The sequence below is a fragment of the Erythrolamprus reginae genome, chromosome 1, assembly GCF_031021105.1.
Source record: "Erythrolamprus reginae isolate rEryReg1 chromosome 1, rEryReg1.hap1, whole genome shotgun sequence".
In the NCBI taxonomy this organism is placed as follows: domain Eukaryota; kingdom Metazoa; phylum Chordata; class Lepidosauria; order Squamata; family Dipsadidae; genus Erythrolamprus; species Erythrolamprus reginae.
Genome location: NC_091950.1, coordinates 363,540,008 through 363,558,715, shown reverse-complemented (window position 1 = coordinate 363,558,715; position 18,708 = coordinate 363,540,008). Strand labels below are relative to the sequence as shown.

General features: G+C 36.2%; 1 protein-coding gene across 1 annotated transcript in view; it reads right to left on the bottom strand.

Moving 5' to 3' along the window:
• Nucleotides 1-18,708, bottom strand: part of USH2A (usherin) — a 584,211-nt gene that overhangs the window by 133,177 nt on the left and 432,326 nt on the right. The window contains exon 50 of the mRNA XM_070728574.1: nt 8,147-8,306. Coding sequence (XP_070584675.1) covers nt 8,147-8,306 — 160 coding nt within the window. The remainder of the gene's footprint in view (nt 1-8,146; nt 8,307-18,708) is intronic.

The window sequence follows — 18,708 nt, the reverse complement described above, 5'->3', positions numbered from 1 at the left end:
TAGTACAAATTTTAAAAAAGCTGTATATTGTATATACATGTAAAAATTAATTTTTCATAATAATTTGTAAGATAACATATTATCAATGGTACATTGCTCAACAGTAGTAACTGTGAGAGGGATTTGGAGTCCTGGTGAACAACCATTTAAATATGAGCCAGCGGTGTGCAGTGGCTGCCAAACAAGCCAACACAGTTCTAGGCTGCATTAACAGAGGGATAGAATCAAGATCACGTGAAGTTTTAATACCACTTTATACGGCCTTAGAAGGCCACACTTGGAATACTGCATTCAGTTTTGGTCGTCACAATGCAAAAAGGACATTGAGACTTTAGAAAAAGTGCAGAGAAAAGCAACAAAGATGATTAGGTGACTGGAGACTAAAACATAAGAAGAATGGTTGCAGGACCTGGGCATGGCTAGTTTAGTGAAAAGAAGGAACAGGGGAGACATGATAGCAGTGTTCCAATATCTCAGGGGTTGCCACAAAGAAGGAGTCAATCTATTCTCCAAAGCACCTGACGGTAGAACAAGAAGTACTGGGTGGAAACTAAACAAGGAGAGAAGTAACTTAGAACTAAGGAGAAATTTCCTGACAGTCAGAACGGTTGATCAGTGGAACAACTTGCCTCCAGAATTTGTGAATGCCCCAATGCTAGAAGTTTTAAAGCAGATGTTGGATAACCATCTGTCTGAAGTAGTGTAGGGTTTCCTGCCTAAGCAGGGGTTTGGACTAGAAGACCTCCAAGGTACCTTCCAACTTTTGTTGTTGTTGTTGTTATTAACACTATCATCTTCTTTTCATTCTATATATTAATTATATAGAGGAATGGAAACAATTGTAATCTTACACACCATATGATCTGCATTATTTCCCAAAAGTATCTATTCTGATGGTGATCTCACCTACCTCTTTAAAAGATGATTATAACATTAAGCTAAAATTAAACCATGCATAAAGAAAGATAGCTTCTCATCAATTAAAAAGGAGGGGGTGAATATAACCAAATGCTGAGTCGTAGCTACCAGCCTGATCTGATAAATGTTAGCCATGCAGACATGAAAGTGGGACATCTCATTACCTATGGAGGCAAAGGTCTTCACATTTGGAAAAAATGAACCCAGCATGCTGATGAAAGAGAGAATCAATTGCAACTTTGCATGTAGAGGAAGAATCAGTGGATGGTTAAACTTTCAGAGGTTGTTTCAGAAACAGAAAGTGCTATGCTTAGGTAAAACAACGATGCTCTTTATACCTTTTTATACAGAACAATTGAAAAAAATGGCTTTTTGTGACTATGGAAACAACAACGATAGGTGTTATCTTGACAACTTTACAATGTTACCACAAAAAAAAAGCAAAAAAAACCATCCACAAGGAAGAAAGGGCATAGAAAAGAAGAAGAAAAGTCGATATTTGCTTCACTAATGTGCATTTAGGGTTACTGTAGAGTACAGCAATTTAGAGTGGGATATTTCTAAATAGTCATTTTTAAAATAAATAATGTAATCAAGACAGCAATGACCTTTGAGGTGTCACTAATGACAACCTCCAACCACAATGGCAAATGGTGTGGGATGCTGCAGTTCAGTGACATCAGGGGAATTAAAACATTTGCTGCCCAATCATATCCAGACCTAATGAGCTGTGAGGCCTACAGAGTTCAATGGGGCTTAATCCTAGCGAGTATGCATAAATTACAACCTTATTGTGTTTCGTTGGCTACTTCAGGAAGGATACACATAATAATGTAATATTGTTACATTTCATATATATACATACTGGTGTGTGTGTGTGTGTGTGTGTGTGTGTATGTATATATATATAGGCCGAAATGGGACCATCCTAGTCTCCCTTAATTTTAAAATTCCAGCTGAAAACATTTTAACATATATATATATATATATATATATATATATATATATATATATATATATATATATATATATAAAAGCTGGGGGATGGGAAATAAAAAGCAAAACTTTAAAATCCATGCTTGTAGTGAGCCTATTGCATTTAATCTGTGTAAACACGCAATGAAATGAAGAACACGTCTTTGATCCCAAGGTACCTGTTTTACACTCCCACACAACTCATTTTGCCCAGAGAGAGCAGTAAAAACATAAACGCTACCCCAGCAGTTCTTTTCCAAGCGCATCTGTTAATTCACTCCATTTATAAAATACATATTGACAAAGACAACTGTACTGGGACCAGGGAGATTTGATTTGGTGTGAGAAAGTCAATTCAATGTGATTTTGTTAAAGGGCTCCTGCAGGCAAATAAAAAGAGTTTAAGTAATAAAGTACATAAAGAGATGTTTTATGAAGCAATGCTTTCCAGTGGCAGCCACTCATTGTGCTGCTTTAAAAGGGATAGAGTTCAGAAAAAAACCCATAAGGGAATGTTTCCCGTGTTCTTCTGAGCTGAAACACGGAATGTTTCACATAAGGTCAATGACAGAAGACCAGTTCCAGTTTAGATTTAGTTTGTTAGGAGAGAAGAGAAATATATGACGGCAATCTAGCTCACAAAATGCTTATTCTTTTCAATAAAATGTGTTAAAATGAAAAGGTACACCCAGACTCTTCCTCCTTTTTGGTTATTGTAGACCAGTGATGGTGAACCTTTATTTCCTCAGGTGCCGAAAGAGCAAGTACGTGCATTATTGCTCATGCACGAGTGCCCACACCCATAATTCAATGCTTGGGGAGAGCGAAAACAGCTTCCCCATCCCCTGGAGGTCCCCTGGAGGCCGGAAATGGCCTGTTTTCCAACTTCTGATAGGCCCAGTAGGCTCGTATTTCGCCCTTCCCAGGTTTCAGAGGCTTTACTGGAGCTGGGGGAAGGTAAAAACGCCCTCCCCCATCCCTCTGGAGGCTCTCTGGAAGCCAAAAATGTCCTCCCAGGACCTTTCTACGAGCCAAATATCAGCTGGCTAGTATGCACATAAACCTAGCTCAACTAGGGCAATGGCTCGCGTGCCAGCAGATATGGCTCTGCATGCCACCCATGGCATAGGTGCGCCATCACTGTCATAGACTAAAAAAGCTGACTGCCTACATTGTTATTTAGCATCAAATTATATGGAAGTTAATGATGTAGCATTAAAAGTGCAGTTTAAAAACTTCACAGGCTTAGTAGTATAGATAAGAGACAGAGGTTGGATGACACAACTTGGATCAAAAGTACGGTATTTGGATACATTGCATTGAATTAGATGTGCTGCAGACATTAGACTGTATTATGACACCTTCTTGTCTTAACTCCTCTATTCTTCTATGTCAGTGTTTCCCAACCTTGGCAACTTGAAGATATTTGGACTTCAACTCCCAGAATTCCCCAGTCAATATTCGCTGGCTGGGGAATTCTGGGAGTTGAAGTCCAAATATCTTCAAGTTGCCAAGGTTGGGAAACACTGTTCTATGTATATATCTCTCTGGAAAACTGTAATATTTTTTGCGTGGAAGCAAAAAAAAATCACCAAAATCTCTCTCTCTCTCATGTCCGCTCGTGAGATTTTGCTTCCTGTGCATGTGCAGAAGCAAAATATTGCGATGGGACATGCGCATTCACACGCTGGATATGCAGAGCAACCCTCGCATGCTTTCAAGGTTATACATCTCTTCATCTATATATGTCCTGGTTATCTTTCAGTTATTGCCACTTAAAATATTTTCTTTACCACCTGTGTTTAAATCTCTCCTACACTTAATAATCAGCCTGGATATTCGACTGCAAAACTTCTAAAAAAGATGTCTTCTTATATGAGTATATTCAATTTCATATGGAAAAAGTCATCTTCCATGTTCTGACACAAGGCTCAAGGAAGAACATTGTTTGCGTTCTCCACAGTGCACCAGGGAGAGAAATTATGATGCTTGAATGCTAATATTATTAATTTTATCGCATTCATCCCAACCCATCTCTGCTTGAGAATTCATAACTATATTTTCTGCTCTCCGTATACTGATAACATTACTATGCTTTGCCTGACTTGCAAAATGCAAATACACGTCTTATATCATTTCAAACTGTCCAAATAACATTTTGAAAACATGCATGCAAAGAGTGGCATGCATAAATCTTTATAAAATAAAATGAATAATAAAAATGATAAGAACAATCAGAAGGAGTAAAAGAAATATAATCTGTTGAGATGCTTAGCCATTTTACCGCATTTTACTCAATCTAATTTTGAAGGCCTTCAAGTTAACACCACTTGAAAATAATACAGATTCCTTTGTATTGTTTTATAAAAGGACCATTAGACATAAGACATAAAGAATTAGTAACCTTCTCATTAACCTCTCAAAATGGAATCCATCCCAAGCCAAGCTGTGAATACAACCAAGAGTCTTCCTAGTTAATTGTTATCCTTATCAAAAATTGACCCACATTAACATTTTCCTTGGGCTAATCAGTGTCTCTTTCTTTTTGTATGTGTTTGCATATATACACATGCAGAAAGTGACCAGTATTGTTTTTGCTAGCCATACATAGAAAACAGGGGTGGGTTCTAACTTACCTCGCTGCCAGTTCACTTTCTCCCGCACCTTGGTGGGTGTGCTTTGCACGCATGTGCATACACATGCGCAGTGCCAAAAAAATCTGGGGAGGAAATCTAAAAACAAGATGACGACTGCATTCACAGTTCCAATAACTTGGCTTCTGTACATTCTCAGAAGAAAAAAATAATTAAAGAAAGTTTTAAAAAAAATGAAATTTAAAAAATTGCATTGCCCACCGACTGGCACCGACCGAACCAGTTCCGTGTCATCATTGTGACATCACTAGCGTGTCGCTACCGGTTCGGGTAAACTTACAAAAGAGCTTACAAAACTTTTTCCAGACCCATCCTCGAATACAGCTCATCTGTTTGGAACCCATATCGCATCTCAGACATTAACAGCCTTGAAAATATCCAAAGATACTTCACCAGAAGAGCCCATTGTCGAAGCGTGGAACTCATTACTGGACTCCATAGTGTCAACCCCAAACCCCCAACACTTTACCCTTAGATTATCCACGGTTGACCTATCCAGATTCCTAAGAGGTCAGTAAGGGGCAAGTACAAGTGCACTAGAGTGCCTTCCATCCCCTGTCCTATTGCTCTCCTATATCTCCTATACCTTTCTTCTATTCCTATATCTCTTCTTCTATTCTTTCATTGATATGTTCTATTACTATATCTTCTTTTCTATTATTTCATAGATGTATTTTACTATGAGTATCTCCTCTATAACCTTCATCATGTATTTTACTATGTGTATATAGATATATACCCACTAAAACCCTCATTGTATATTGGACAAAATAAATAAATAAATAAAATAAAATAAATAAACTGGTCCAAACCAGGAGGAACCGACCTCTGATAGAAAACGAAGGAGAAGAAAATAAAAATAAAGTTTCTTTCCAGGAAACATAAGTAACAAAAACACAAAATAACCTTAGCCTGGTATTGACAACTGCTTATTTGGCGTTGTTGCTGTTAAAGGCAATATGTTTTGTGTCACTGTACTTTACTTGCCTTTGTAAACAGCACTAGGTATGTTAACAGAAATCACTGGAAAGGTCTAGAGATCAGAGAAATAATCATCTTTTTTTAGAACGCTGTGATTAATAAGATTGACCAAAGCCTCTCTTCTAATTCCTTGGGATATCTTTTTTTTTTTGGATGACATCATGGGAGACATTCTAATATTGTGATATATGAATGACTTCTGAAGGCATTGAATTTAGGATGTGCTGCATAGTTTGGCAGAAATTCAAAGTCCTTCTGAGCACACACAATGTGTTGCCAAAACACGGGTAATGCAGTCAATTTAGCTCCTGACCTCACAATTGCCTACAAAGAGATGTATGTATTAAATATTAAGGAAAAAGCTTTCCTGGAGCCACCAGGCTTATTCCATATAAACATGTAGTCTATAATCAACGTGAAAAAAAATTAAATTAAAAGATGCTCAAAGCAAGCTTAAAGCTGCATTGATAAATATCCTAGCATCTTAGGCAACATGGTATCGGTAAGGGCCAATAGACTGAGGATAGCTTCCTTGGCTCCAAACGTCCCTGACTTTAATTAAAAAATAATTAACCTTTTAAAGGGCACTGTGATGTTGATGAATATATTTGAATCCAAATAGGCTCTCAGAGGCATTTGAGGGAAATAAAAACAATAGCCAGTGTTTTCTTTGGAACTACTGTATGTACATCTGCCTCTCAACACAGCCAAGATAAACTGTTATGGCAACAAGTATCCTGAGGAGCAAGAACTAAGGGTGGAGTGATTTTCCTTCAGTTTGCCTTCTGGCAAATAGGTGTTCTGTGACTGGCAGTGGACCTCCTAGCAGGCCTATTATGACTAGGAAAACTGTTATGTTTGCAAGTTGTTAGAATAAATGTGATCGCTGATTGGAGCAGGCGCGACCAATAAGAAGCCCGCAAGCGCAACCAATGGGAAGCTGAGGCGCGACCAATAAGGAGCCTCCGGGCGCAACCAATAGGAAGCCCCGGCGCGAAGTCTTGAAACATTGTCACCAATCCCAGCGCTGGTAAAAAAGTATATAAGGTGCAGTTTTGGCCGCTTGTTTTTTAAGTCACTACCTGCCTGCGAGCTGGTCACTTTAAATGTTCCTGATTATTAAATAAAAGAGCTGTTACCCTCTTCATCGGCCTCCAGCCTCTGATTTAACAGTGGCGACAAAAACCATTCCCCCGTGAAGCTATTTTTGTTTAAACATTCAGAATGTGATCTATAAAAAACCAATTGGTCCCATTGGCCTCCCAACAGATTTATGACTTGTCATCTGAACAGTCATAGTGCATTTTTAATCAGAAATAACAAAATAGCAGAATAACGGAGTTGGAAGGGACCTTGAAGGTCTTCTAGTCCAACCCCCTGCTCAAGCAGGAGGACCTATACCATTTCAGACAAATGGTTGTACCATCTCATCTTAGAAACTTCCAATGTTGGAGCATTCACAACTTCTGGAGACGAGTTATTCCACTGATTGTTTTATCGGGGATTTCCTCCTTTGTTCTAATTTGCTTTTCCCCTTGATTAGTTTCCATCCATTGTTTCTTGTCCTGCCTTCGGGTGCTTGGAAAAATAGATTAACCCCCCCCCTCTTCTTTGTGGCAGCCCCTTAGATATTGGCACACTGCTATCATGGCACCCCTAGTCCTTTTTTCATTAAACTATATATATCCAATTCCTGCTATTATTCTTCATATGTTTTCTATATATGTAACATACACAGCTCCAAAAATAAAGGGAACACTTAAAAAACAGAATATAACTTCAAGTAAATCAAACTTCTGTGAAATCAAACTGTCCACTTAGGAAGCAACGCTAATTGACAGTCAGTTTCACATACTGTTGTGCAAATGGAATAATTGTGCAAATGAAATATTCAATGAGAATATTTCATTCATTCAGATCTAGGATGTGTTATTCAAGTGTTCCCTTTATTTTTTGGGCAGTATATTTGTAAGAATCAAAATAGGTGTCAACCTGATTGACCTGAAAACTAGGCAAGTATGCATAGGAGATGGCTAGGTAAACCAAGAGCTATAGACTAGACTGGGGAAAGTATTTTGGAAGAAGTCAAACACAATCACCTGCATTTGATGGCTAAAACCCTCCCAACATAAGCATTCCAATGTGGTTAGTAGTTTCCTTATATATTTTTTATATTTCTAGGACTGGATAAACTGGACCAGCTCATTTTGTTTAGCATGGGACTGGGTTCTTTGCTCCTCAACTAGTCTCATTCAACTAGCAGGTCAGATTGACTGTCTAGAATGAAGTCACCTATTGATTACATAGCAAAGCATTTGGCTTAGTATGGATTCCAACTTCAGTCACTGCATTACCAAATCTCATACAATGGCAGATATCTTCTCACATATTCATTGATGCTAAAATTATTTAGATAACAAATGTAGCTAAATAGTGTGTGTGTGGGGGGTGTTAATTGATTTAACACTGTAATAGTGGAACAAAATGCTTTCTTAGAAGCTTTGCATTTTTCATTCTGAAAGTGAATAGGAAGCCCATTAATTCATGCTTAAAGTCAGACCTTTATTTCTTATTAAGGCTGCCACTTTATGACTTCATATCATTGAAATGCTTCTTACCTGTGAATATCCATGTAGAATAGTTACCACAGTACTCTGGTTCCACTGTATATCTCTGACTTCCACAACAAGCACTTGATACATTCAGAAGAAATGAAAGATACTTGTCCTCACAGTATTGGAAACATGAAGTATTGTACTGATTCCCATTGCAACATATCTAAATTAAAAAAAACAACAACCCACCAAATATAGGTTAAAGCATAAGGTGTTTCCTGGTAGAATAATGTCAACAGCACATATATAAACCCACAAATCCAATAAAACTGAATTCTTATTTAGCACTGATGATGTCATGTACTTTGGGTAATGAAATGTCTTGAAAAATATGGCCAACATCAGAGAGAATAGAATAGAATTCTTTATTGGCCAAGTGTGATTGGACACACAAGGAATTTGTCTTGGTGCATATGCTCTCAGTGTACATAAAAGAAAAAAATACATTTGTCAAGAATCATGTAGTACAACAATGATTGTCATAGGGGTCAAATAAGCAATGAAGAAACAATCAATATTAATAAAAATCTTAGGATACAAGCAACAAGTTATAGTCATACAGTCCTAAGTGGGAGGAAAAGGATGATAGGAATGATGAGAAAAACTAGTAGAATAGTAGTGCAGACTTAGTAAAAAGTTTGACAGTGTTGAGGGAATTATTTGTTTCGAAGAGTGATGGTGTTCTGGGAAAAAACTGTTCTTGTGTCTAGTTGTCTTGGTGTGCAGTGTTATGTAGCAACGTTTTGAGGGTAGGAAGAGCACAAAGGACTCCTGAATTCTTATTGTTTAGCCGAAATCTAATACAGGAAACTTATCAAGTCATAAATAAAATGTACAGATAATTTACCTAGCTATAAAATCAAATTGAATTGATCAAAATTTACAATAAATCACAATGAATAAACTTATGCTAAGAAGCATAATCTCACAAATACATCAATGATAAGTTTAAATCTATGGGCTTGTTGGCTATTTGAGGCAGATTGTTTTCCAAAATTCAGCAGAGAATATGGATTTTCTTATAGTCACAAACAACAGCAACTATACAAGCCCAAGTTTTATAGAATAGGAAAGTAAGTAAGCAGCTAACTAAGGAAAGAAAGAAAGAAAGAAAGAAAGAAAGAAAGAAAGAAAGAACTGCAATCAAAAGATGTTTACAAAAGATTGCAGTAATAAGAGAACTTCTCTAAAGAGAACACTTTCCACAAATCTAAAACAATATTTGTAAGCTGCTAATTAGTTATCTACTAGTTTTGGCTAAGCTACATACAATATATATATACACAGTATTTTTTACAATACTTATTAATGAATTTTGATTATTTTTTTATCTTCTTTGTTTCTAAATTTCTTCGTTTCTAGCCGCCCCGAGTTTGCGGAGAGGGGCGGCATACAAATCCAATAAATTATTATTATTATTGTTATTGTTATTGTTATTATTATTATTATTATTATTATTATTATTATTATTATTATATGTTCTTAATTTTGTTAATTTCATAAAAATATTATCACTATAGTTAGTCCTCATTTAGGAGCTGTCTTGTTTAGTGACCATTTGCAATTATGATGGTGACAAATCCTTGTATCTACAACCTTCATAGACTTGTAAAGCAAAGTAAAATCCTAAATTCAGATATAATTTCCTCTCTTGGTCAAAAAAGTGGCAAAAGTGACATTTTGCATTTGATTAGATTACTGGGTCTCTTTAAACCAAGTTGTGGTCTATAAATGGGAAAGAAGCTACATCTTCAAATCCCACTTCAGATGCAACTGTCAACTGGCTTTACTGAGATATATTTCTTCCTCACCTTTGGAGGACCACATTGGTCACTATAAAGCAGATATAGCTTAGAATGGTGCAGCAGGTTGATATAGTCTAAATCAGGGGTCTCCAACCTTCGCAATTTTAAGCTTGATGGACGTTAACTCCCAGAATTCATCAATTTTGGGAGTTGAAGTCCTCCAGTTGCCAAAGTTGGAGACCCAAGCTCTAAATCATCAGACTTCATTAAAATCTAGACAATTTTGAAAAAAGAGCAAGTACTTATGTTGTACTCCCAGTATGATTTCTGAATAATTCTCTGGTGTATTACAGAAGAAAGACCAAAAACCAGTTTTGTAACAAAAAAGAGAAATTTCATTTTTATTTCATTTTATTGGATTTGTATGCCGCCCCTCTCTGTAGACTCGGGGCGGCTAATAACAGTAATAAAAACAACGTGCGACAATACAATACTAAAGAAGCTAAAAACCCTTATTTTAAAACCAATCATACATACAAACGTACCATACATAAATTGTGGAAGCCTAGGGGGAAAGAATATCTTAATTCCCCCATGCCTGACGACAAAGGTGGGTTTTAAGAAGCTTGCGAAAGGCAAGAAGGGTAGGGGTTATTCTAATCTCTGGGGGGAGTTGGTTCCAGAGGGCCGGGGCCGCCACAGAGAAGGCTCTTCCCCTGGGTCCCACCAAATGACATTGTTTAGTTGACGGGACCCGGAGAAGGCCAACTCTGTGGAACCTAATTGGTCACTGGGATTCGTGCGGCAGAAGGCGGTCCTGGAGAGAAATATAGTGTGATTATCTTATCAGTTTTATTATGTTTTGTCCCACTGTCCCATGTATTTCTATTTTGATATCCACTTGATTATTTAAGTCCTGTTCCAGAAGAGTCCAGAGTACAAATTCTTAAGTACAGTCTTCTCTATGTCTACCTCACATAACAAGCATCAGCTCATAAGTTTAATGAAAGTCTACGGTAGAATAAAATATTTATCTAAACACGGACAGATGAAAGTGCAACATTATTAGTGGAAAGCTACTACCCAGTTCGTAGACAAGCTTGTTAGGGTACCGTTATTCCTTTAGGCACTAATGCTATTCATGTGATTAGTCCCACTGAGTTCTTCTGAGCATATCAGTAATACTGTGACATTCATTTTTCTTGCTGCAATTACTTTTAAACAAGTGAGAAGCTAAAAATCGGAGTGAACAGAAGATAAAGAAAATTAGAGAAATTTACACTGGCTACGAATCCAACCTTTTACAGAGGTTAATCATTAAATGAGAACAATTCACATATTTTATTGCTTCCTGCATACATGGCTACCAAAATAATGTTTAATAAATAAATAAATAAATAAATAAAAAGGCAAAAGTATTGCTTTAAAAATAAGAGATGGATTAAAACATAATAAATTTGCTAATTTTGATAAATTATAATTCGGAACCATACCTTAACATTTGGAAAATTATATACTCAATGCGAAGACAATAATTTCCAACATTCTTTCTAACACAGACATATCTTCAAAGTGGAGTTGGTGCAAAAGGAAAAATGATGAAAGCAGCATTGTATTGCCACAGTGCATGCTTTGTCCTTTTGTAGGTGTATCTCATCAACAGAGGTGGGGGAATCTTAGGAAATTATTTCACCAAGCTAATAAAAATCACTTATTTCTTAGGTTGGTTGGCAGAAATGATTCAGTGTATTTCCCCTCGGAGAGGGGTGGCATACAAATCTAATAAATTATTATTAATTATTATTATTATTATTTTCTGCATACAGACAAAAGGAATCCTTCCATGCTCAGAAAACATCCACCAGATTCCAAACCACAGTTTTTTAATACTTTTGAATTGCAGACTGCATTTGCATCTTTTCAATTAGCCTAAAACTGTTTTGTAACTTGGTAATGTGTTAAGTTAGACACAAAACATACTTCCTTCTAATTTAGGAATAATTTTGCCAGACCTCCTTTGACACAGATAAATTGCAGAGGAGCAAAGAAACCTTTCAAACTGCAGAACTGATTTTTGTCTTAGCCACTGTTAGCAACAAAAACAGCAGGAAAACACGAGTTTGCAGTATAAAGGGCTTCAAAACCCTTGGCATTAGGGTTATTGCCATAACAAGCATACCGGCTGCAAAATTCAGATAACCGCTAGATGGCAGCAAAGAGATACATAAAACATTTTATTGTCATTTAGCTGGTCACCTGTTTATTTTTACAGTTATGTCTATTGCCATCCTATATCATGCATATTTGTATGCCATGACTGCATATGCTTTCAGACTATAAAGAATGTAATCCACACAACTATTTTTCTATTGGCCAACTGATCCGCTGGCCAATCTCGAATGCTTGGCTGGTTTCTTGCTGTTTTCCTATTTTTCTGCCAACTCTCCTACTTACAATCACTGGTTTCTCATTTAATATTAGAAGGGAAATTAAAACAGTTCTTTAATCAGTATTAACTTTAGATTTATGCGTGTTTTTTAACGATGTTTATTTGTTTTGCATAGTTTGCATTTTTGCATTGGAGGGTGACTTTGATCCTCTGGATGGAAATATGGGATTACTATTTCTGTTATGAGGAAGAACAGGGAAAAGAGCAGCAGCAGACACAGTAATAGTATTGCTATTCAGTAGTGAGAAATTGGTGTTCAGGAAAGGACCAAGGCTTCAATTTATACTGCTCTTTGAACAATTATCTTAAATGTCAAAAGTGCTTTAAATTTTCAAATCCTTCGGAGCTATCTCTTACCCAGTAAAACTTTTTATCATCAACTCAGTGATTTTTCTGAAGTAAGATTCCATCAATATCATTTGTCTGTATGTATCTCTTAAACAGCTTACAATTTACTTATACTCAGCATACCCTTGAAACTACGTGATCCAGCCAGCCTCCCATTTGTATCTTTGAACTGTTATGTAGCTCCCCAACATCCTTTACAACAGGCTGTAAATTACAAAATAGCATTTTTGGCAGCATTTTAGGACAGATCCTATTTGTATTGGTCTGAAGCCCAGAGGATATGCATTATCAGCCCATAAAACAAAATGTATTTAAGAGCTATCAGGATTATGTCATATTCCCCCACCCCCACCCCAAAAGCCAACTACAGAAATTGGTAATGATCATCATTATCTCATCCTCTTATATTTAAGTATATACCAGCCAGCCAGGGTTCTTATTAGGCCAGTATTATCTCATCATCTTTTATTTAGGGAGGGCAATTTAGGATGGTGTAATCAGACACATATATCTGCTTTCCTAAGCCATCCAATTAAAAATATTGCTTTTTCCTAATTATTTTCTATGTTGTCATCAGCATCAGTATAGTTTATATAATTTGGTTTCAAAAGAAGAAAGAATAAGAAAACAAAAAAAGCTCTCCTTTAGTTTGCCATGATTCTGCAAAACATTTTGTAGCACCTGATCCAAATCAGACCAAGTTGCCTTATTAGTTAAAATAGTTGGTAGTAGTTTATATGTAAGAGAGTCAGAATAAAATTAATTCTGTCCTAAAATCTATTTTATTTATTTATTTATTTATTTATTCATTCATTCATTTATTCATTTTGTCCAATACACAATACACATGGAAGAGAATAGACAAGTAGTAATACTGTATATATAAAGAAAAGGATAGAAGATATAAAAATAGGGGAGAAGATATATGAAAGGAAGAAAAGATATATGAGAAAGAGGAGAGACAATTGGACAGGGGACAGAAGGCATACTAGTGCATCTGTCTTTCAGATCCTCTAAAGTTTTTTTTTTTTTAATATTATACCTTATTTTTAAGATACAGTCCTCCATGGGGAATCCAGAGCACGATACCATGGTTTTTTGAGACTGAAGGACGTCGGTATTTTCCCACAGAGAACCTGGTTATAAACATCCAGGCTATTGATATCTAATGCCATGGATTGGTATAACCAGAAGCATGGAGTTTATAAAAGTGATATTTGCTACCTTTTGTGCTATACTTAAATTTAATTTTAATGTGAGAGATGGTAGAGGATTCTACTAGGCAGAGGAGTTGAATGCAAATCATTGTATCATCAACTCTATAAATCTGAAGGTCCCTAAACTGCTTAAGTTTATTAATGTGGAAAAAGTAAAATAGAAAAAGTTCAATTCTGATAGCTTTTTTTGAGAAGAGATAATTAAATTACCATAAAGAATTTCAGCAACATTCCCTTCATTTTGGGAAAATTCAACTAAAGAATGTCGCTTGGCGGGACCCAGGGGAAGAGCCTTCTCTGTGGTGACCCCGGCCCTCTGGAACCAACTCCCCCCAAAGATTAGAATTGCCCCCACCCTCCTTGCCTTTCGTAAGCTGCTTAAAACCCACCTCTGCCGTCAGGCCTGGGGGAATTGAGATCCTCTTCCCCCTAGGCCTTTACAATTCTATGCATGGTATGTATGTATGTATGTTTGGTTTTTTCATATTAATGGGCTTTTAATTATTTCTAACATCAGACTACTATTGTACACTGCTTTATTGTTGCTGTTAGCCGAGTCTCCGGAGAGGGGCGGCATACAAATCCAATCAATCAATCAATCAATCAATCAATAAATAAAAAATGTCTTCTAGGAAAATCATCAAACTGAATGTGAAAAATTTGGAGAATTGGTGTGTATGTATGTATGTATGTATGTATGTATGTATGTATGTATGTATGTATGTATGTATGTATGTATGTATTTAAATTTATACAGCCACCCAATTCACTCTCAGTGACTCTGGTTGGCTTACAAATACAAAAACTAAATAAAATAAATAATAGGAGTCACTGGTGACTGGTGATACACTGGGAGGGATTAGCAAGCAAAAACTGTTGGGGCTATAAAAAAGACAAAGTAATAAAAAATGAAGAAATGAAATGAAATTGCTCTGGAACTTTAGAATTCACACAGATAAATATCTGACACATTACACACCAGACTTCATTGATAACAAAGACAAAAAAAACCCTCAAACCCAAATCCAGTTGATGTTATATTAAAGACTTGGTTTTTTGCCTGGGTGCTAAGATTTTGGGTATGTTCTGGGGCCCATTTCTTAGTTATTTTAGCAATTATGATGCATGATTTATTTTCTGGTAGTAATACTTAATGGTTATATTATTGTAATTGTTTTATTTTTAATTTTTTGTTCATGAGCCAGGGTCACTGGTTAAAATGGTCAGCCACATAAATTGAATACATAAAATATAGTTTTTGTTTAAAAAAAATACTATTAGGTTTCATTTGCAAAGGTAAATAATGAACAATACAAAGATCAATGAATATGATTAATTCTCAAAATTCTAATAATAAAACAATATGGAGGCTTTTGGTCCTAAACAGGAAATCCATGGCCATAGTAACCCTGACTAACATCCTGGTTCTGCTAAAATAAAACCCAGTGTATATACAGAATAATACTTCGCAGAAATCCTTCCAATGAAAAATACTTATAACCAGTCTACAGATAATTACCATAAGTATGTGAAGACAATATAGAGTATATATTTAGCATAGTATTATTATAATACTAAAGTCAAGAAAATAAGCAGGAACTTGTCTTATTTCAAGTTGATTAACTTGTCCATCATGGCCACTGATTCTGGAAACCTTCTTCTTCCAGGTAATTGACTTTGGGGATCATATTTTCTTTAGTACACGGTTGGTTGGTTGGCTTATGAAAAGCAGGATGGTAGAATAAGGCCTTGATTTATAGGACTAATAGAGAGGAAGGGATATATATTAAAACTCAATTATCATTAAATGACAAACAGGATTTTCAAGCTTCAAAACATACTTGTATATGAGAAAATCAACCCTAGGATAAGATTAGCTTAAGATAGTTTTAGAGATTACAGAATAAAGTAAATATATTGTATAACTTATTTGGTACCTAAATTGTACAATATATTTTACTTCATTCTGTAATCTTAAAGAGAAAAAATATACCATAAACAAATATTCATTTTAAGGGGAAGGACTGATCCATCACCCCACAGGTTTTGTGGTTAAGGTTATGTCAGCCAGCGTAATTTATATTTTCGTTTGAATCACTGTGATAATTCATTTTCCTAATTGATGCTTTGTCTGACAACAAATCTTGTGAATACATACTGTCATTACATTTGTGATGCTGCTGTTGACAAATAGGGACATTATTTTATTATATTAAATCTTACTTTCAGACTAAGAGTTTTCTACCTCATTTGTCAATAAAAATTGTATAAGCTTCTACTGTTTTGACTGTAGTATTGATCCAACCCTTAACTTGAAACTAACATAAACATTAATCTGCAAATGACTAGAAGTTTAAAATATTTCTGACAAATCATGACAGGCCTCATTCAGAGTTGCTCATCATTAGCACATAAACATACACCCACTTATAGATTAAAATTAAATGGATTTGCTGTAAAGTAGTATCAAATCAGTCAATCAACCAAGTACCCCAAAATGAATTTAACCATCCCGATAGTTAATATGTTCCATCTAGATTGTGATAAATGATAAAAAAGACAGAAATGCCCTAGAGAATACTCCCTAGTTATATCTTTTCATTTTTACAGCCGCACAATAAAGGTAGCATAATATTTTTGGAAATGAATCTGTATGATGCAGTCAGGTACCATAGAAAAAGTGTTATGCTATGTTAAAAATAAAATAATAATAATAATAATAATAATAATAATAATAATAATAATTTATTAGATTTGTATGCCGCCCCTCTCCGAGGACTCGGGGCGGCTCACAACAGTAATAAAAACAGTATAACAATGAGACAAATCTAATAATAAAAATATATTAAAACCCCAATAATTAAAAACCATACAGCACATACACACCAAACATGAAATATAAAAAGCCTGGGGAAGGTGTCTTAATTCCCCCATGTCTTGCGAAAGACAGGGAGGGTGGAGGCCATTCTAATCTCTGGGGGGAGTTGATTCCAGAGGGCCAGGGCCACCATAGAGAAGGCTCTTCCCATGGGGCCCGCCAAACGACATTGTTTGGTCGACGGGACCCAGAGAAGGCCAACTCTGTGGGACCTTATTGGCCGCTGGGATTCGTGCGGTAGAAGGCAGTTCGGAGGTATTCTGGTCCAATGCCATGTAGGGCTTTAAAGGTCATTACCAACACTTTGAATTGTCACCGGAAACTGATCGTCAGCCAGTGCAGGCCACGGAGTGTTGTAGAAACGTGGGCGAATCTAGGAAACCCCACAATAGCTCTTGTGGCCGCATTCTGCATGATCTGAAGTTTCTGAACACTTTTCAAAGGTAGCCCCATGTAGAGAGCGTTGCAGTAATCGAAAAATCAACAGTGGGCTTGTTCCCATTCAGCAGTGCTGATGTATATGACATACATGGCTTTCAGAATTCTGTAATAATGCCACTGTGCAGGTTATTATTACTAAAACAATATGATCTCACAACAACAGCCTGGGATACCACACTACAGAATGTATATAATTTATGCATTTATGCTCTGTTTAACTGTTCCAAATAGATCATAGGTGACTAAAGATAATAATTGACTTCTCAGCCATTGCACATTATCCAGAATCTACCTGTTCTTTCCTTGCACAGATTTTATTTTAAGAGTTACACTTTTCCAATTTGATGATAGATTCCTCCCCTGTGCACTTTTAGCCAGTTCCTGCTCAATAAAGAGTACTATGATATTTTAAACAAGAAGTTTTTGCTATTATGTAAATCTTACACCAGTGGCATCATCGCCTTAAAGTGTTGTAATGCTATATTCAGTTCCAAAATGATCACAAAAATGTAGAATAACTAATAGATCAAGAGGACATAATTCTTCTCCAATGCTGGTCTCTGGACCTTTCCTCCTCATAGTTGGGGCATGCTTATTTCAACTTTTCTTTCACTGGTCAACTATATATCAAGGTAAATGCAAAGTTTCGTGATGCAAACCTGCTCTATACCCTCTAAGCCCCCCATTCTTTGATAGAGGGAGGAAGAATTTTAGGTAAGTTGAAATATCAGTGCAGAAGGGGTAGACAGGAATAATTCTTTGGAAAGATACATCAGATATCAAAAGATCAATGGAAGCAACAAGTGAAATATGGATTCTTCAGTTTCTTCCACAGTTCTTTATTTATTTTTTATTTATTCTTTGTCCAATATACAATACATATGAAAGAGAATAGGCAATAAGTAATATATATAAATATATATATAAAGATAGGAAGTAAAAAGAAGAGAAGTAGATAGGAAGAGAATATGTATAGAGGAGAGAATATATAAGATAAGAGGGATAAGGAAAGACAATTGGACAGGGGACGATAGGCACATCAGTGCACTTATGAACGCCCCTTACTGGCCTCTGAGGAACCTGGAGAGGTCAATCGTGGAGAGTCTAAGGGAGAAATGTTGGGGGTTAGGGGTTGACGCTATTGAGTCCGGTAATGAGTTCCACGCTTCGACAACTCGATTGTTAAAGTCGTATTTTTTACAGTCAAGTTTGGAGCGATTAATATTGAGTTTGAATCTGTTGCGTGCTCTTGTGTTGTTGCTGTTGAAGCTGAAGTAGTCGTTGATCGGAAGGACGTTGCAGCATATGATCTTATGGGCAATACTCAGATCGTGTTTGAGGCGTCGTAGTTCTAAGCTTTCAAGGCCCAGGATAGTTAGTCTGTTTTCGTAGGGTATTCTGTTTCGAGTGGAGGAGTGAAGGGCTCTTCTGGTGAAATATCTTTGGACATTTTCGAGGGTGTTGATGTCTGAGATGTGGTGTGGGTT